The sequence below is a fragment of the Microcaecilia unicolor genome, chromosome 2, assembly GCF_901765095.1.
Source record: "Microcaecilia unicolor chromosome 2, aMicUni1.1, whole genome shotgun sequence".
Lineage (NCBI taxonomy): Eukaryota > Metazoa > Chordata > Amphibia > Gymnophiona > Siphonopidae > Microcaecilia > Microcaecilia unicolor.
The window spans coordinates 488463152-488476534 of record NC_044032.1 but is presented as its reverse complement, the minus strand read 5'-3'; the positions used below and the strand labels follow the sequence as shown (position 1 = coordinate 488476534).

General features: G+C 40.8%; 1 protein-coding gene across 1 annotated transcript in view; it reads left to right on the top strand.

Annotated features, from left to right (window-relative positions):
- Positions 1–214: 214 nt before the first annotated feature.
- The window catches only part of MXD4 (MAX dimerization protein 4), a 104290-nt gene continuing 91121 nt past the window's right edge, over positions 215–13383 (top strand). The window contains exons 1-2 of the mRNA XM_030191109.1: positions 215–548; positions 1165–1264. Coding sequence (XP_030046969.1) covers positions 485–548; positions 1165–1264 — 164 coding nt within the window. The 5' untranslated portion in view covers positions 215–484. The remainder of the gene's footprint in view (positions 549–1164; positions 1265–13383) is intronic.

Here is a 13383-nt window from a genome sequence, read left to right as displayed (position 1 = left end):
CGCCCCAAGCTCCAATCCACACAGGGCTAGTATTTAACATGCAGGAATTCAACCAATCGGCTAGCAAGAGGCTGGGCCACACGTGCTGTTACTAAGCTTCAGGTTCTAAATTGTTGCCGTCTCTCCCCCGGTCTATCACAAGACGAGGGTCGGATCTGTCAACGTTCTGACTTTCCAATGATTGGCTCCCAGGCGGGACCGGAGTCTGCCTCTGGAGCAGTGAGCGACAGGATTGGTCACGTCAAATGTCCATCGACTATGTCACGCTAGGCTGAGGTGCTGTGTTTTATAGGGGCTTGTAAGTCCCTAGTCACTGAACTCGGCTTTAGTTCGGGTCCGCTTTAGCTTTAAAAAAAAAAAAAAAAAAAAAACAACCCAAAATAATAGTAGTAATTCCAATAAAAGGGAACGGGAAGATATTTTTAAAACAAACTATAACAATATAAGGACTCGGTTTATTATTTTTTTTAACTTACGTACAAAAATGGAGTTGAACTCTCTGTTAATTCTCCTGGAAGCTGCAGAATATTTGGAAAGAAGAGACAGAGGTATTGTCAGAGGCTGGGGAGGGGGGGGGGGATGCACGAATAACCCCGTTATTAATATTTCCTTTCCCTTGGCTAGTATGCTTTCCTGTAATTTCCCCCTCCCCCCCTAAAAAACAACAACAATAAAAGTAAACAGGGTCTGGGTCTGGCACTGGCGGGGCCCGAGGAGTCTGCGGTACGAGAGACCATGCAGAGGCAGACGGGGGGGGGGGGGGGGGGGCAAATAATCTGTTCTATAACTGCTTTTCGGAGGATGGGGAGGGGGAAGAAAGCGAAAAATGAACGTGCAAGGTGTTTTGTTAAAAGTTAGGCATTTTTTGCCTTTGGGTCGCCACTACACGTTTTAGTCCATGTTCAAGTCTAAGCCTTAGATCTTTACAGCGATTGTGATTAATAAATGGGGAATAATATTTAGAGTTGGGAGAAAGTTGGTGTTTAGATCCAGGCTGTCGTCAAAAGCTTGTTTTGCATCTTGTGCTGCTGCAGTGTTTTGCATGTTGATTTCCTGTAAATTGACGACTGCGACTCCAAAGAAAACCTCTTTTTGCAAGGAAAGGCTCCCCACCCTGAACTGATCTTGATTTTATTTTGTTTAATGTTATTGTTTGGTGGCCAGAAGCAGAACATGGCTATGCATCAGTTTTACCCTTCGACAGCGATTACTCTAGGAAAAAAACGAAATCGGTGGCAATGGCAAGAAAATCGCCTAATAACAGGTAAGAGAAAATCAGGCGCTAGTTGTTTTTTTTTTTTTTTAAGTAATCGGGGTCTATAATCCATATCTAATTTGATGATGCCTGAGAATGTTTTTCTAAATATCTGCAGCTTCCCGTCGCCATTTTTTCCTATATGGGCTTGGCTGTTTTGATCTCTCATATAAACACTGCCACGCGTACACCATCTCCTCACCATTGACTGTAGGGGAAACATAACCATCCTCACTCTGATCTAACTTATTTTTACATTCAGCGAATTGTTTTAATAATGTGACCAGTTAGTGCTGTTTGCTCTATTTTCTATTGTTATAAAGAGTTGGGGGGAGGGGGAAAGAAAGGCACAGTAGGAGCCATAACTTGATACATATTATTCTGTCTTGAATGCAAGACTTGTTTACAATGTGGCACGAAATAGATAACTTGCTTCAGGCGATAGTTATAGATTGTGCTACAGTGAAAATGGTTAGCATTTACCTTTTAACAAATTTAGTATCTGCACACTGTTTCCTGTCGAAATCAATGTTTGTTTGTTTGTTTGTTTTTTTTTTTAGTAAGTGCTTAGCTAGTAAAATCAAGCCTTCCTTGTATTGTTTGCAGTGCATGTATGACAGTATACCTTTAGTGTTGTATGCTATACCTGTCAGGGGGCTCATGCTGTAATCAGTGGAGGGTTTTGCTGCGCAGGCTTCCTGCAGCTCACCAGCTAACCAAGTAATGCCCAGAGTGAATGTCTACGTGCAAAGCAACCTTAAAGGGACAGGGCCTCCTTTCGCTGTTTATGCTTGCTTGTGTGTGTGTGCCAGCAGTAGAGAAGTACATTAAGGGCTAGATTCTATATATGGCATTATAAAAATTGGCGCTGAAAAATAAATACGCCTAAGTGTATTCTATAAACCATGCCTAACTTGAAGTGCAGTTTATAGAATATGCATTGGGGCCCGTCCATGCAGCTAAATTTAGTTGTGGAAATTTACGCCAAGTAAAACTCGGTGTAAATGTCAGCGACTAAGTTAGACACAGAGCGGGTGTATTCTGTATCAGCGCACATAATTTTTAGTAACGCCCATGATCCGCCCATCCCATGCCCCCTTTTTGACAGCGCACATTAGAATTTACACACATCACTTTATAGAACTCACTTAGCAAGTTGTGTGCATAAATTCTAATTAAAGCCAATTACTGTCAGTAATTGCCTGTTAATTGGCAATTATCAGTGCTGATGGGCTTGTTAAGATAATTACGTTGTGAATGTAATACAGAATACGACCTGAATTGTATGTGTAACTCAGGTCACTATATAGAATCTGGGGTTAAATGGGCAATTCTATAATCTAGGCGTCTATGGTTACCGTTTCTCTTGTAAATGTTTAGAATATTAGTACTCAGGGCTGGTGTTGGATGTTCAGGGGCCCAGCGCAGAAACTGGGGAGGGGCCTCAATGCTAGTCTTCAGCCTATTTCAGCTGCAGCTTGAGGCAGGTTTGGGGGCTCCCTGTAGTATGGGGGCCCAGGGCAATTGCTCTGTTTGCCATCCCATAATGCGGGCCCACTTGGATATGTGTATATCTAATTGTGTAAGTGCTAGTAAGGGGCGTAAGTGTTATTCTGCAAATAACCGCTGAAGTTACTCAGCACATATTTGCAAGGGAAGCCGTCCATGGGTGGGGATCCCAGTTACATGTGTAACTCACAAAATGCACTCATACCAGCTCTATGGCTGGTGTAAATGCAGATGCGTAAATGTTAGGTGCACTGTTTAACAGAAACTGGGCACCTGGGTTTCCTAATATAATACCTCAGGGCGCCTAGATGGAGGCAGCCAGTTAGAAAATTTCCTCCTAAAGGCATGTTCTACTAAGTGTTTTCTCATAGACGTAGAATGGAAAGAAAAGCCTTATTATATTAAGTTTTAACTATCAGTCCCTATATAGATGCCTGGAGGGTGTGTGATTGCCGCATGTTGTATAAAAGAAAGTAGGCGCCAACTATCCTTTATAGAATACTAGTGTAACTGCATAGACGCACACATATGCACTTAGGCCAGCCATAGAGCAGGCATAAATGTGTATGCCTGTATTCCAGAGTGTAACTTTGTGCCATGTCCAAACTCCACCCATGTATACACCCACCAGTCACCAGGAGGCAATCTGTTTGGCTAGTCTTGGTATTGAATTCCTACCCCAATGCAGTGTGGTATTAGAACTACAATCAGGCTCATAGTAAAAGATACTGTCCCTGCTTCTGACAGTCCTGTTGGGGGTGTGGGGCCATGTGCAGAGGCTCATTCTGGGTTCTTGTGCATAAATATTTGCATGTCAGTTGGGAATAAAAAGCATGGCCTTGTTTAATAAAACAGTCTCATGCATAGAGCTGCCCTTGGTCAAAAATCTAGGACTGGCCTAAAATCTCCCTGTTGGAAGTGGGTGAACTGGCAGCTCTGCATGTGCTGTGCTGGCAGTCGAGGAACTGCACAGACAGATTTATGATTGTATAATGCTGGCAGTAAAGGAAGAGCATGTGCATGGGTACAGAGCAGAAGGGTACTCACATTCATGCTGATAAAGTGCACGCTGGAAATTCCTATTTCCTCTAGACAGGAGTAACCCAGTTCACTCTCTTGTACTAGCTGGGGAAAAGAGTATACATTTAAAGAAAGAATCCTCGAGTATTCCTTAACACATGAAAAAACACATATCTGTTCCTTGTCCAGTCATTGCTGTTTGAAGTTCATAACTGAATAGTACCAATTCCTGGAGTTGAAAGAAGGAAGATTAGGTCAATGATGGATTAAGGGGGAGCAGATGGGGCAGTCAAATTTTAGAAGTGGGCTCTTAAAAGAGTCAGATTAAGTATCATGAAAGTGTTGGGTGGGCCATAGCTGAGTACTGCCTAGAGCCCAAGTAGTCTGCAGGTTAGATAGTATTATGCTACAAGGAAGTTAACCACAGACGCATTATGCCTCTAATTCTATAAAGGTTGCCAAAAATTGTGCGTTCAAATTTAAATGGTGAGCTAATTAGTGCCAATAATTGACTTTTAACAAGCAATTATTGGCACTAATTAGATTTAATTGGAATTTAAGTGCATACATTTAGGCACGGGATCCGTGTCTAAATTTTACACATAAGAAAAAAAAGGGAGCGTGGAAAGGGTCACAGGCAGAATTTAGGCGCATACATTTGTGCCTCGTTTCAGTGGGTGCAAATAGCTGTACTTAAAGTTAGGCGCTATTCTGTAAACTGTGCCTAACTTAAAGTGAGGCTTATAGAATAACACTTTCTTCAGCACTTGATTTTTTAGGTGCCCTATATAGGACAAAGCTTTGGACAGTTTTCAATTCAGTGATCAAAAGTTTTGTTTTGTTTTTTTTAATATATAGTTTGTATTGATTTGTAGCACAGCTCTCTACAGGTTTTGGTGCAATAAATAATGCATCAGATATTAAGAAAGATTTTGGGATTCCAATTTTTTTTGGCATTCTTAATGTTTCTTATAGTTAATACTTTCTACCACAACCCATAGAAGTATCAGGAAGAGGTCATCCTTGTGCATTAGATCTCATGGGCTAGATCTAAACAGGACACATTCGCTGGCAGGTTTTTCAGTTTTAATTACAGCATTATTCAACAGAAAACTTGCCATTCAAAAGCCATCAAAGGAGTGATATTCATAAAAGAAAATGTAAAAAGAAATGTAACATGAAATAACTGCTAGCAGCAGGGAAGAACATTAGCTGGGAGGCAGAGCTACTGTGGAGAGGGGGCAAATAGTTCAAGGAGGGTTCAGTATTACAGTGGCAGCGGCTGTTGGTTTGTTTTTTTTCTTTTTTTGTGTGTGTTTGATTCTGAGATCATTGTTCTGCAATTGCTAAAAACTGGGGGCCTAGGTATGAAGACTCTGAGACATGGAAATGGAGAGTTCAGTGGGGCTTTTTCTTGCAGCTGTGGTTTAGAAAACCAATCACCTGAATGATCTTTCAGCCTTAGCATGTTAAGGGCTATCCTTTTATACTGATGGCAAAAGTACATTTTGAGGTAATGTCTCCAAATGGGTTAACTTTGCACAGACCATGACAGTAATGAACCTCACCCCTAAGCCAAGGGATATGGAGTATGATCTCAGTTTCTCAAAGTAAGCTGGAAATTTGCATTTGGTAGTTGACTTTGATTCCCTTCTTTTACCTGCATAAAAAATGTCTTATTAAGGGGCCCGTTTACTAAGCCACGGTAGAAAGTGACATGCGCTAGTTTGGGCACGTGAAATTGGTACTTGCTGGGCCACTTTCTATTGTGACTAGAAAAAGGCCTTTATACAATGGGGCAGTACATGGCCGCACATGGCTATTTACTTCCTCAGCCCTTACCTTCCTATTTAGTAGGCAGGAAAGGCTCACGCGCTAACCCCCGTGGTAATCGTGCATCAATGTGGTTGCGCTGCCGATTACCGTTGGGTACGTCCCCCACGGTAGAAAATAGAAAATTATTTTGTACCTCAGGAAACTGCGTGCGCCAACTTTAACCCTATCACCGGGCTACCCCGGTTGTAGGGCCATTTTGATATGCTACCCACATAGTAGCCCTGCTGTTCCTTTGTAAAAGGGACCCTAAGTTCTGACTAGCGTGAAAATATTCTGCCATGGCCATACATGGGGCACAGTCTGCACTTACATGTGTAGATTATATTACATGTGCACCGGTAGAAAGTATGTGCTAACATTTCTACCAACCCTCGTGTATTTAAGAGTGAAAAAGGAGGAGGAACGCACAGTAACAAAGTATGACTTTATAAAATTGCCCTCCAGCAGTCCAGTCTGCTTTTAGCTTTCATTTTATTCCATTGTGGATATACCCTTGTGGTTCTGCTTTCCTGGGGCAAATCGGAACTAAACATCCAATGTAAGGGTAAAAATAAGACTGGGACAACATATCCTAAAGATATGTAGCTAGTTGGTAACGGTATGCCAAAAAAAGCACCATATTTTATGCGTGGAGTTCATCCTTAAAATTGTTTACGTACTACACCCTTTTCCAACTAAAATACTCAAAGGTAAGATAAAACAGGTTTGAAAAATTACACTAACATCTATACCTTACACTAGTCTCAAATAAATTACTGGGGTAATAATTAGATAAGACATAATAGGTAATGGTGAAAAGGTACCTCAGGGTTATAAAGGTAAAATAGAAACAGAGAAAAATATAGGCAGATAAACCAGTGGTCATTATCCAGTCTGCCCATCCATGTCACCTACTCTCCCTGTCACTCCCTTAGAGATCCTGAGTACTTGTCCCAAGCTCTTTTGAATTCCAGATACTGTGTTTGTCTTCACCACATCCACCAGGAGACCGTTCCATAAGTTCACCATCCTTTCCATGAAGAAGTATTTCCTCAGGTTACTTCTGAGTCTGTCCCCTTTCACCTTCATCCTATGCCCTCTTGTTCTGGAGCTTCCTTTCAATTGAAAGAGACTCAATGCCTGGGCATTTATGCTGTGTAGTTATTTAAATATCTTTATCATATCTCCTCTCTCCCGCCTTTCTTCAAAAGTGTGCATATTGAGATTTTTAAGTCTTTCCCCATACACTTTATGACGAAGACCATTGACCATTTTAGTAGCTGCCCTCTGGACTGACTGCATCCTGTTTATATCTTTTTGAGGGTGCGCCCTCCAGAATTGTACACAGTATTCTAAATGACGTCTTGCCAGAGTCTTATACAGGGGCTTCATCACCTCCTTTTTTTCCTACTGGCTATTCCTCTCCCTATACACCCATGCATCTTTCTTACTTTCACCATCACCATTTCTACCTGTTTGGCCACCTTAAGATCACATACGATCACACCTGAGTCCCTCCCACCTCTTTCATGCACAAATGTTCTTCACCCCCTAAACTGAACCATTCCCTCAGGTTTTTGCAGCCCAAATGCATAACCCTGCATGTTTTAGCATTAAATCTTAGCTACCAAATTCCAGACCAATCCTCTAGCTTTGCTAAGTCCTTCCTTATGTTACACCATCAGGGGTGTCTACCCTCTTGCAGATTTTGGTATCACCTGCAGAGGCAAACCTTACCAGACAGCCCTTCAGCAATATCACTTACAAAAATGTTAAAAAGAACCGAACCTTGTGGCATACCACTGGTGAGATAAAGGTATTATTAATAATTAAATAAGGCACCGCAGGTAAAGATAGGATGTATCGGGGTGACATCTGAAGGACATTAAAGGGAAACTTAGGTGTGATAGAGTCTTAAAGAAAGGCACTGTAGGTAAAGATAGGATGTATTGGGGTGACATCTGAAGGACATTAAAGGGAAACTTAGGTGTGATAGAGTCTTAAAGACAGAGCATTTCTGGGATGGGTCAGGAGTGGCCTTTGATGTCTGGGTGAGGCACGATATTTTTTCTCAGGCAGAAAGTAAGAAAGCTAACATAACAGTTGGCTTTGTGGATTAGTGCCTGCCAATGGTGTATGTTGTGTGCAAGCTTTGCCAAAATTGTGCAGAGGTCCTAGTCTGAAAAATGAGAGACCAAGATTTCTGAGGTCTGAATCATTCCTAAATGCCATACGCCCATTTTTCAGACTGCAGGAGATTGCTGGGCTGTCTTTCGCAGTCCTCCCTGACCCATATATTCAATGCTGGACTGTTTCCGGTGACCAGCATTGAATATCCAGTTTAACTTTGGCCGGTCCAACTTTAACTGTCCAAGCTGATATTCAGCACTGGCTGGTTAAAGTCAGACCGGCCAAATGTGACCTCCAAACTTGGCCGGTTTGAATTTTAAAATCTGCAGATAACCAGCTATCTTTAAGCCGCTAACTGGCGATAGCCACCTAAGTGCCGTTTTAGCAGCCATATCCTTCTGAATATCGGCCTCTATCTATTTATATGAAATATGAGTTTGCCTCCTAGAGTACTTTTGGGAGGAGGGAAAAGGAATACACAAAGGGGTAAATTCTGTATATAGTGCCAAAAAAGTGCTATTCTATAAAATGTGCTTAAAGTTAGGTCCAGTTTATAGTTCAGTGCTTGGGAATTGTGCCTAACTTTAGGTGCGTCCATTTGCACCAACTAATACATGGTGCAAATACCTATGTGTAAATTTAGGTGTGGATGCCTTTATTCTCTAACTAAGTGTGTAACTAAACACCCCTGACCCTCCTATTACCCTCCTATGTTCACATACCCTTTTTGATGTGCACGTAAAATTTAGACGTAGATCCCTTGTCTAAATTTCAATTAAATCTAATTAGTGCCATAATTGCTTGTTAAATAGTGAATTATTGATGCTAATTAGTTTCATTCGATTAAATTGCATGTGCAAATTGGGTACGCGCCCAAATTCACGTGCATATTTTTAGTGCTTTTTATAGAATTTGGGGGAGAATATTGTCAAATATGTATTCTACTGGAATCCAACAGGTACCAGGATCAAATGCAGAATGGTTTTAACACAGGGAGATATTGAGGCATATTTTCAAAGCACTTAGCCTTCCAAAGTACCATAGAAACCTATGGAACTTTGGAAGGCTAAGTGCTTTGAAAATATGATGGATTGTCAGTCAAATCTGATCAATTTCTTTTACTGGATGACCAAGGAATTAGATCAAGAGAAAACTCTGAATATGGTACACTTGAATTTCAGTATGGCTACCTGCAGTTGTCTCTCACCAGAACCTCATTAATGAAGTGAGCAGCTTGGGAGGGGGGGTCCAAAGATGCTAACTGGATTAGAAACTGGTTGAACAACGGACATCAGAGGATGATAATAAATGGAATTCAAGAAAAGAGGGGAAAGTAGTCAGTAGGTGTAGGTTTAGGTTTATTATTTGTAGCCTGCCTTTATCCAAGGCTGGGTACAACCCATATACATAATAAAACATGAAAAATAAATATTCCAAACATACAAATTAAACCATAAAAACAAACATCAGCTCAAGAACTAAAGACCATAAGAGTGCACCCAGTCCATCCAGAAAGAGCTCAAGATGTCGTGAGAACTTATTGCCTCTTAGGGTTGGTTCTTTTCATTTTTATAAGGGTATTGCAGATGGTTTGATGCTAAGATCTATGATAGGTTGAGTGTTTCATATAGAAAATAAATAAGGAATGATGAATTTGGCAGTGAAAATTTAATACAAAAAAGTAGGTGTGTGTAGAATCTAAGAGAACAGTATTTAATAGGTAATGAGATAGCAATATGCATTAAAGAGGAGTGAGATCTCGGTGTTGTCATGTATGATAACCTCGGGTGGTGAAATAGTTCTTTAAGACAGTGGTGATAGCCAGAAAATTGCTGATTTGCTAAGGTCCACAAGGAGAAGAATTGCCCCCAGGAACAAGAATGACTGCCTAATTTTGTAAACTCAAGTGGGGTTCTGCTGTTCAGTACCATGGTCTGGACAGCTCCTCAGATAGATAGACAGATGGATGGACATCTGCTTCACAATTTGTAATACTTTTTTGGAACCTGCTAAGCTGGAGAAGATTGTGTTCCTGTGCAAGTAATTGTGTCCAATTCTGGAAGCCGTATCTGGGGAACGATATCAACTCAGTAAAGGCAGTCCAGACCTGAACTACCAAAATGGAGTAGTTTTCACTATGGGCTCTATGAAATGAGACTTAGGGCTGATTTCAGTAAAGTACACTGCCATGTTATCATGGCTATCATTATTTGTTAATGTTCTTCTTTATTTGTAATGCTCAGTAACATGATAGAGCACGTTAGCGAACCCTAGAACAGAGGTAACGTATCAGTAATGCCCAAAAAGCAAGACTTTTCAGTCTTTTTTTTTTTTTTTATAGAACAAGGATTCATTCAACTCATTGAGCAGTAGGATTAGGACAAACCTTATAAAGTATTTTGTCATTGAAAGGGTGGAGGATGTTACAGCATGGGATAGTCTTCGGTGGGTAAAGCTTGTGGTTGGGTACATTCTGGGGTATTGCATTAAGAATGAGCAGTCCTTATCTGTGCCCATTTTGTATAGTTCAGTATATTTTACCATGTTAGAGTTATAAATAATCTTTGAGGCATGTCCAGCTTGGTGAAAGCTGGATCATTTGCAGGATGCAATACATTTTTCTTGGACTAACGTAATAATTATTTATAGATGATCTCCTAAGCCAACATTGGCTGGAAGTTTAGTTTTCTGTAGTAAAGACATTTTAAGGGTTTTGTAGGTTATTTCAACCCTGGCAATTTTGGCCTCAAAGAGGCAAATAATGGTTGAATGCAGATTTTTCCTGATACTTTGTGGCTATTTGATGTTTGGCATACTTTTCAAGCTGTCAAAATGAGCTCAAATAAAGATATTCCTAGCCATCAAGAAGTGAAGTCTGCCTACATTTTGCATTATCAGGCTCCACTTTGCATAGTGTCACACTCTCAAAAGTTTATTCACCCACCTGGATACATGGTATTTCCTTCCTGAGGCCTCTAGCCCAAGTAGATGTCTCCCATGGATCCTTGTTGGTTTAAACCATTTTCTTATTAAATAACATTCTCAAACCTTTTTTAATCCTGTATGTTGTGAGTTCTATACGGTGAGCACTGTCTCATATGTTTCTACAGTACTCTGTCCATCTAATAGCATTACAGAATTGATGAGTACTAGTAACAGTATGGCAAATCAAAGGAGACTTCCTGTGTGATATTTCCTTTTCCGATTCTATTACAATAGAATTAGAAAAATGTCATTGGGATTTGGAACCATTTTTGCTGAGTTTTAAAGAATAATGCAGCGCATGGCAGCATTTAGGATTTGAGAGACTTTTCCAAAAGTGATTTCCAGATGGTACAAAAAGTGTTTTTAATTTCTTGAAAAGATTTCTGAAATGTTGCATTTGGAATGGAGGAAATCTTCAGTTTATATTCATGGCATTAATTCCTGTAGGGTTATCTCTGATTATTTGCTAGCAGTACACCATCCTGCTTTCCTGCTTTCAGCAACAGTAGCAGAACTTGTGGGCACTGTCAATTGACATATTTCTGTGAAGTGCTGTGCACATTTGGAGGTGCTACACAAATGATTATAATTAATACTATCCACCTTTATTATGGGAAGCAATCATTTATGCATAGCACAGGTCAACAGTTACACACCAATCCCCTTAATTCTTTAAAAGTCGCCAAAAATTACATGTGCAGTTTAATTGAATAACGATCCAATTAGTGCCGGTATTTGTTTTTTTTAACAAGAAATTATTGGCACTAATTGAAATCAACATATACGCACGTAAATTTAGGCACATGCCCCAGAAAAGGGGGCGCAGAAATGGGAGGATCATGGTGTTTCAGGGTGGAGCATGGGTGTGGATTCCAGCTACACAGGCAATTATAGAATAAGGGGGTTCTGTGTGTAAATTTAGGTGAGACATTTACACTACGTTTTCATTGGTGCTTAAATTTACATGTGACTCTTGTGCTTAAGTGCTATTCTATAAACTGCTCCTAACTCTTGGCGTGGTTTATAGAATAACTCCAAAACATTTTGTTAGGCGTGATTTATAGAATTTACCCCATGAATGAGGTCAAACTTAAAAGTATGCTAAGCATCCAACCCCCAAATATCATGATCTGGGTGTGGAGGGGGGGGGGGGGAGTTGACTCTTAGCCAGCTTGGTCAACTATTTTAGGTTTCATATTGTGCTAATTCCATAAATCATATAAGGCTTTCTCATGATGCACAATTATTGACAGAGATGCAGATTACTGCTGAGTAAAGAGAGACTTGTATAAAGAGACTAAGGAACTTCAGGATCTAATCAGAATAAAGGGGGACCTAGGAGGTGCCATTCATGAGGAAGGTGGGGGGTGGAGAAAGTGCAGGGCTTGGAATAAATGGATTCTGTCTTCTATGGGTAAATGTTGTGACTTGCTGATAGATGCGTTGACTCTTGAAGCTGCTTGTTGGACCTGAAGTGCAGCTGGAACATGAGAAAGAGGAAGCAGAAGAGTAGCTCTGAGCGCTTTATCATATCCCTCTTCCATAAGTTCAAAACAGGGTCTCTTCATCTACTACCTTGCATTTTGTCCCTACACCATCTTGGGAGGGGGAAGTTGGCATGCCACAGCATGACTTAACTCTTTCTCTGTGCAGGGTTTCACCACAAGGTCTACAGGAAGATTGCCTCATGGTGTTACTTTGTGTCAGATGCTCCTATCATATTTAGCATATGTCACTCAAATGGCTTTTCTTCAAAAAAAAAAAACAGGCTTGAAGAATAAATTATTACAAATATGTCATCTTTTCAACTATTACCTTCCATACAATCTTTTGCAAAGTGCGTATATACTATGGGATAAAAAAAAACAGGCTTGAAGAATAAGTTATTACAAATATGTTGTCTTTTCAACTATTATCTTCCATATAATCTTTTGCAAAGTGTGTATACACTATGGGGTAACTTCTGTAAGAGGCATTTTTCACATGTATATGCTAGTATGCATGCATGAAATGTCTCTTATAAAATTACCCCACAGTTAAAACTACTCATGTTAGCAAGAATGCATATACTTTTATGTGACTCGGGCATCTTCAAGGGTGGAATTTGAGCAGAGTCATAATATATACATGCACTTTATGTGTGAGCATCTACACCTGCTCCTGAGCAGGCATGAATGTCCATGGCCTCATTTTAGCCTTGATATATGCAGCTTTGCTGGAGCAAATTTACTGACTCATAGAGGCACATGTGTAAGGCAGGCCCTACCACTAGGCATCTGCCTGGAATGGTAGTGTACTGCCAGCACAGCCATCAAAGACAGTAGTAGAACAGCACTTCATTGCCACCCTCAGGCCCAGAGTGGCTTTGTATTTTCTTTGTTCTCCTGCGTAGGTAGGGTGGCAGGAGGAAGGGAAGAAAGGGGAGATGGTTGACACCTTAGGAGAGGAAGGGAAGGAGAGATATTCTGAACATCTTGGGGTGGAAGGGAAGGGGGAGGCAGGGAAGAGAGGGAGATGCTGGACATCTTGGAAGGAGATGGGGAAGGGGAGACACAAGGATGAGGGGGGAGATGCTAGACTATGGGTGGGGTAGGGCAGGGTGAGGCACATGACTGAGGCTTTGCCAAGGCTTCAGATACCCTTGGGCCAGTCTTGTCTATGCCTTTATA